The following is a 7375-nucleotide window of genomic DNA, read 5'->3' on the forward strand; positions in this document are numbered from 1 at the left end:
TGTTTTACCGAAAAAAAAAAAAAAAAAAAAAAGGCTGATTCTTTTGCTAGTTTTCTGGTTGGTTGCCTTGAGGAGGGTTTTTGGAAGTCCTTACTCCACCATTTTCATTGGTGCTTCTATCCCATAGCATTTTTACGAGGGATAATGTTGTTAATAATAGTAGCTTACATTTTGCGTGTATGGTTAAGTGCTTTTATTTATGTAATTTGTAAGTAATGCATATTATCTTCATAAAATTTATGGTAATTTTGGAAGACGTATCTTGCTCCCTTTAAAAACTTTTAAAATTTAACCAATCTGTGTCAGGGATTTTCTTGCTTTACAAATACCTGTTCTTAATTTTGGTGGGGGGTGAGTGGTAAGTTTTATAAACAGAAACGTGTACCTTAAATATATAGTTGACCTTGTGAAAAGACAGTGTTATTCTAGTCCTTTAACATTATTTTTAGGGAACACCCGGCACTTACTTGCCTTCTCCTAATCAGGCCTCCTATGCTCCCGAGGCAGCGAAGCCCTCGGCGGGCTCCATCTCCCTGGGACTGCCACGGCAGCAGGAGGCCGCCAAGCCAGGTCAGTGAGGAGGACGTAGCCCATCTCTGCCTTTGTAGCGTCACAGTCAGGGATTCAGCACTTGAGCTCACTTTCTTTTGCTTTGGTCCGTAGCTACTGTGCCCTACATCAAGCAAGAAGAGTTTTCTCCCCGAAGCCAAAACTCACAACCTGAGGGTTTATTGGTCAGAGCCCAACATGAAGGAGTGGTCAGAGGTAAAATATGCCGTTTGGCAGAAATACTAAACTCTGGTCCCCAATAAATATATTAAAGGAAGTCATTAATGTGTTTTAATGATGATGGGCTCTTAAACTAGAGCCTTTAAATTCTAAATGTAAGTTTTCTTTCTGTATAAAAATGACTTTAAAACTTTGAAATTTCATATTTCTACAGTCCTTTTTAATAACTGAAAAATTATTTTAAAAGTACATTTCAGTAAAACAAAAACTATTCTTTTTGTGCTGCTGTTTCCTCTCTTCGAAGTAGGGGCTGATTTTGTTTGCTTGGTTTTTTGTTTTTCTGTGGTTTTTTTGGCAGGTGCAGGGGTGTGATTCGCTAATGATTTTGTTTTTATTCAGGTACCACAGGAGCCATTCAAGAAGGAAGTATAACTCGGGGAACTCCCTCCAGCAAACTTTCTGTGGAGAGCATCCCATCCCTCCGGGGCTCTATCACCCAGGTTAGTTGCGCTCATTCATGAGAAAACCAGAAGTGAAGTCTCGAGCGTGTTGGCTGTTCTAGCAGTAGTTTTGTGACTATGTTGTTTGTTGTTCTGGGTTATGGAACAGGGTCTCAGTGATGATAAACCTCAGATCTATAAACTGTCTGCAGAGAGACAGTAATGTGATCATTTCGACCACAAGCCATATCATCTGTACTGTGGTTCATTTGAAAAGGTCGATTATTTGCAACTTGGCAGAAGAAACAAGTTCTAATTGATGTAACTCTCACTGCCTTCCTGGAAAAGCTTTTACCGTGTGTTCAGCTTAAATAGAAATTGAGAGGAAAATCATTATAAATTGTGTGCTTGCTTTGCCCCTTCTGAAAAGGAAGGTCTGTAGTCTCAGGAAATATGGATGGTGTTGACAAAAACACCAGAAGTCAAGTATCTTCTTCTAATTTTAGGCTAAGGTGCCAGTTTTGATTAATAAAAGGTCTTTCTTTTCCTCAGTTAGATGTAAATTTTAGTTTGAAATGTAAAACAGTCCTTAGCCTCTTTATTAATGTAGATCTGGGAAAGGAAAATTCTACTTTGGGAATTCACTGTAAACGGAATCCTGTGCTTTCGTGCGAGCATGTGCCTTTCACGAGCTTTCTGTTCTGTTCCTCTTCCTTGACTTTTGTTTCTGTTCCCTAGGACAGTGGTGGTTAAAGGTTGTTCCGCAGAGCAGCAGCAGCAGTGTCACCTGGGAAGTTGTTAGACATATAAATGTTGAATCCCTGACCTAGATTTCCTGAAGTCTCACCCATGGGGGCCGGGTCCCAGCAGTCTGTGTTCTCCAGCCCTCCAGGGATTCTGCCGAGCACCCATTCGAGAGCCAGCCCTAGGACCCTACTGACCAACTGTAGTGTGCCCCAGGGGAGCAGCATCTCCTGGGAACTTGTTAGAATAACACAGACATTTCAGTCCCTGCTCCAGACCTATGGAATCAGAATCTCCTTTTTTTAAAAATTAATTTTTTTATTAATTTATTCATTAATTTTTGGCTGCGTTGGGTCTTCGTTGCTGCGCACGGGCTTTCTCTGGTTGCGGTGCGTGGGCTGCTCTTCGTTGCGGTGTGCAGGCTTCTCACTGCGGTGGCTTCTCTTGTTGCGGAGCATGGGCTCTAGGTGCACGGGCTTCAGTCGTTGTGGCACGCGGGCTTCAGTAGTTGTGGCTCGCGGGCTCTAGAGCACAGGCTCAGTAGTTGTGGCGCATGGGCTTAGTTGCTCTGCGGCATGTGGGATCTTCCTGGACCAGGGCTCAAACCCGTGTCCCCTGCCTTGGCTGTTGGATTCTTAACCACTGCGCCACCAGGGAAGTCCCAGAATCTCCATTTTAACAAGAGTCCAGTGATTTCTTTCTGAGACATGGTTATAGAGCATGTGGTGTGTAGTGATCTGGAAAGTTACACACTAACTTCCCAGATCTCTCCTTTCACATTTGACCAAAGTTATCCAGTCCCTTGATGTTAGTTTTCAGAATAAGCAAACACTTTAATATAAATAGAAGAAAAATAAATGGCCTATGCATCTTATTTTTCCTTATTCATTTTCGCTGCAGTATCCAAACTGGATGTGGAATGAACTGGATCAAGTGAGGCTGGGCTTTGCCTGTCGATTTTCAAATCTGTCTGTCCGTGTGACATGAGCGCTTCCTAAGAGGATGCGAGGGTTTCTGAGTGTTCACCACCGAGCTCACCTCTCGGCTGCACGAGCGGACACGTGGACCCCATCACTGTCCTGCAGGGACACATGGGTTCAGAGTGGCCTCAGTGGAGTTTTGGGAACACTGAGTTTTGGAGTGTGTGTGGGCTGGGGCTGGGCCCCCGACTCTCCCATGCACCCTAGGCAGCTCACTTTGCAAAGTGTTCTACACTTTAGGTTCCATGAGTGCTTCCCTTGAAGGAAGGGTAACGAGAACCGTGGCCATAGGCGACCCAGAAGAGGACTAGTGATGGTGAAAACGCGGATGACATAACCTAAGCTGAGTCACATCACAGCACGGGGGCATCTGAGTTTTCTGTCCCCTCTTATTGATGACCAGAGGTCTAACCCAGCAGACAGTTTAGTAACTGAAAGCTCTTTTTCCCTCTTATCACAATATGAGAGAAGGTTGTGGTACTTTAATTTAAAACTTAATTTGTTGACTTATTTTTCTTAGAAATTTTGAAAAAGCTTTATTACATTTGTGTGATTTTAGGCCTTAAGACACATTTTGTTTCTGAGAGTTAAGTACCTTCGTAGAGGGTGGACTTTGAGGTGGGGAAGAAAGCTCATCAGCTCATATACCTGTTAGCATTTGAAGAAGTTTTGTATGGCAGGGTTCAAGGACCAAGGTACAGTGTTTCTTTACGTTTATAAAACGTGTGTCTGATTTCCTGTCATGTGCTGGCCTTTCTTATTTGAGGACATGGCTTGCTCTGACTCTCGGTGTGGCAGGTTACATTTTCTGAGCGTCTCTGTGTCCTGTAAAGTCAAGTGATGTTTGTGGTGCCTGTGTTTGAATTGATGACAGGGGACCCCGGCTCTGTCCCAGGCTGGCATACCAACTGAGGCTTTGGTAAAGGGACCCATTTCTAGACTGTCCATTGAAGAGAGCAGTCCTGAGAAAGGCCGAGAGGAAGCTGCATCCAAAGGCCATGTTATTTATGAAGGCAAAAGTGGACACATCTTATCTTACGATAGTAAGTATTGCATCTCCACAATGAAGCCAGTGTTGTAATGTGTGACTAAGGATATGGTTCTGGTTTCCTACACGCTTGCTTTGGAAAAGTTAGTTTTCCTTCCCTGAGCCCAAGTTTCCTCTCTGTAATGTAAAAAAAGGTTAATACTGGTACTTCTCATGAAACTTTTGTGAAAATTAACTGAAACAGTCAACGAAAAGTGATTAACAGTGCAGAGCCCATACTAAGTGTCCCCTGAGTGGTAGCTAACATCGTCAGCTGTGGTCATTTGATTTAGCCTAGGAAAATAATCTTTGTTTAACTTTAATAGAATCACTTTTATTTTAAAGGGGTACCTCTTTTATGTGTTAAGAATTAAGGAGTAGATAATCGTCTGATAATCCTAGAAAGAGTATTGAATTTAAATGCTGCTTAAATATAACTATTTTAATGTCTGTATGTATGTAAGCATTTATCTTTAGGTGTATCCTTAAGTTTCAGTTTTAAATGGCATGCTGTTCTGAGTAGTGAGATGAAATCTCACGCTATCCCATCCAGGGTGTGAATCTCCCCTTTGCCCACTGTGTCCACACTGGCTCAGTCAACAGTGACTTTCGTGAACCGCAGTGCTGTGTTCAGTGACCCTTCTCTGAGCTTTCAGATGTCAGGATCCCCTTCCAGCATTCTCATAGCCCACTGTCCATAGTACCGGTTACTGTGTGTAACCACCTAGTAATTTATCTGTATCTGCCACTACTGCTAAGTTTCACGAGGGAAGGGACTTAATTTGTTAACCTAATCTGCAAGCCTGGTTTATGCCTGACACTCAATAAATATATTTGAGTGAATGAAAACATTTTTATAAATGGCATCTGCACAGATGTATATAGTACATTAAGACCAGTTTTTATATATTATTTTTGTGAGATTATGAAATTAAGGTAACTTATTTACCGTACAATAGGCCTTGGGCTCTGTCCGAGCAATTCTTGTGTCTATGTCCTGCAGATATTAAGAATGCCCGAGAAGGGACGAGGAGTCCGAGAACAGCTCATGAAATCAGTCTCAAAAGAAGCTATGAATCAGTGGAAGGAGGTCTAAAGCAAGGGTTGTCCATGAGGGAGTCTCCTGTGTCAGCACCGCTGGAGGGTGAGGTGTTGTTTCCAGAACGCTGTTTAGATACATTGAATTTCGTATAGTAAATTTCCATTGTTGGGTTAGGTTGTATTCAGTCTCTGTTGTTTCAACCTGAAATTTATATTTATATCAATATATAAATGAAACTCATATAAATATATTAATATATTACTAATGCATGTAATATGAAATATACAGGTAATATATTAACATGAAATTTATATTAATAAATGTTTAAACTTATGTTCATATCTACATATAAATCAAGTGGTACGTGACAGTGGAGGGAAGTAAAAATTAAATATAATTGGTCATACCGTAGGTAACTGTTAGAATGCTCATATAATTTGTAGATTATTCCTGTTTGAGTTAAGTGAGTTTCAAAACGTGAAATTCATCATAAGAACTTTGTTTTTATTGTGAGGCAGATAGATAGAGTGGTATAATGGACAGAGCAAAGACATGTATTTGAATCCTAACTTCACTCTTTCCTCGTGAATTTCTGTCTGTTTCTTGCTCTGTAAATTAAGGGATTGTACCTACCATTGTGTCAGGATTAGAGACAGGTGTGCAGTCTTGTGCTGAGCATGTGACGTGCATTCATCAAATGATAGCTATGGTTTGGTTTTGTTAATGGCTCACTTTCCTTAAATCTTAACCTACCTCAATTATTTTATTTTAATCTAGATAAAATACTAAAAACAGGGTAAGGACTCCTCAATCTTGAAGGCCTGTGAAATTTTCTAAGAGCTGGATTTTCTCTGTAGTTAAAAAAAAAAAAAAAATCTTAAAAAAAAAAAATCTCACTTTCCTTTTCTTTGCCTTTTTTTGAGGTATCCATCTTTCATGTTTTCCCCTTCTCACAGGTAAACAGTGATTTCCAATCCCCCTATATTTTCTCTCACCTCGATCAGAAAGCACTGGGTGTTTACATTTAGCTTTGAAAGTGTTGTTCTTTACTTTTTGACTTATAATAGATGTCTTCTGTGGCCATTTTCTATTTAGGAAAATGTTTACAAAGAAACGGGTGATGTCATGTTGGGTACTTCCAACCTTTGTTATTTTTTCCATGATATTCTTCTGAATAGTTTGCAAATCTAAAATGGTACCCCTTTCTCCATGGAGCTTTTATCAACAGTACACCCTCTAAGAACAGTGTGCTGACATCCGTGTTGTGTCTTAACTCCGGAATTGCCTCCTTGTCTTGAAAGGGCTGATCTGCCGAGCATTACCCAGGGGGAGCCCTCACTCTGACCTCAAAGAAAGGACTGTGCTGTCTGGTTCCATAATGCAGGGTAAACATTTTGCTCATTTGCTTTTATTCATTACTGCCTCACTGGCAAAGTAGTTTGAAATTAATGTGCAGTGTGTGATATCTGAAAAAGATATTATCTGTTTTTCAAGATATCTTCCCTTTTGAAATGTTAGATATTTAAGTCCTGATTATAACTCGTCTTCTCTGAGTTACATAGTGTATTGGGAGATGATAGTTGCCTAATCTTTGAATATAGAGACACCTTCATTATGTAAGAACAATTCTGTGATTGTCATGAGTGATGTATTAAATCTTGAACAACACCGCCCCCCCCCCCAAAAAAAAAAGAATGGCCGATGAGTATTGATTTAAGGATCTTTTGTAAACCGAAAATTGATTAGAAACTGCAAGATGGCAAGGCATTCATTTTTTTATATTGCGGTAAATTCTGTGCAACAAAATTTACCATTTTAACAGTTTTTAAGTGTATAATTCAGTGGCATTAATTTAATAAGCATGTTTCTTGAATCCTTTTTTGAAGGCACACCAAGAGCGACAACTGAAAGTTTTGAAGATGGCCTTAAGTACCCCAAACAGATTAAAAGGGAGAGTCCGCCCATACGAGCATTTGAAGGTGCCATTACCAAAGGAAAACCTTACGATGGCATCACCACCATCAAAGAGATGGGGCGCTCCATCCATGAGATCCCCCGGCAAGATGTTTTAACTCAGGAAAGCCAGAAAACCCCAGAAGTGGTACAGAGCACGAGGCCCATGGTCGAGGGCTCCATCTCCCAGGTAGCCATTCTGCTTCAGACTGCAGTGCGACCTAATGATTATCAGTAGTTCTTATAAGCATTATAAGTGTCAGGTCTCTTGGAAGGAAACGTGAAGGTTTGTGTCTGCTTTACCCTTAGCTGTTCTGGTGTGGGAGAGTGTGCAGCTTCAGCTCAGTGGACCTGTGATGGAGACCCACACAGACAGCAGCCGTCGTTGCCACGAGCCCGATGTGGCCTGCGGTGGAGAAGTGGCTGAGCTGTGGCTGCCCGTGACGCCTGTCTCTTTCCC

General features: G+C 41.2%; 1 protein-coding gene across 2 annotated transcripts in view; it reads left to right on the forward strand.

Moving 5' to 3' along the window:
* Nucleotides 1-7375, forward strand: part of NCOR1 (nuclear receptor corepressor 1) — a 150409-nt gene that overhangs the window by 117866 nt on the left and 25168 nt on the right. For both annotated transcript variants that reach the window (XM_007462662.1, XM_007462663.1), the window contains 7 exons: nt 450-570; nt 664-765; nt 1129-1229; nt 3768-3936; nt 4924-5064; nt 6264-6347; nt 6849-7105. In XM_007462662.1, the coding sequence (XP_007462724.1) occupies nt 450-570; nt 664-765; nt 1129-1229; nt 3768-3936; nt 4924-5064; nt 6264-6347; nt 6849-7105 (975 nt within the window). The remainder of the gene's footprint in view (nt 1-449; nt 571-663; nt 766-1128; nt 1230-3767; nt 3937-4923; nt 5065-6263; nt 6348-6848; nt 7106-7375) is intronic.

This window comes from Lipotes vexillifer, unplaced genomic scaffold (genome assembly GCF_000442215.2).
Source record: "Lipotes vexillifer unplaced genomic scaffold, Lipotes_vexillifer_v1.1 scaffold982, whole genome shotgun sequence".
Classification (NCBI taxonomy): Eukaryota; Metazoa; Chordata; class Mammalia; order Artiodactyla; family Lipotidae; genus Lipotes; species Lipotes vexillifer.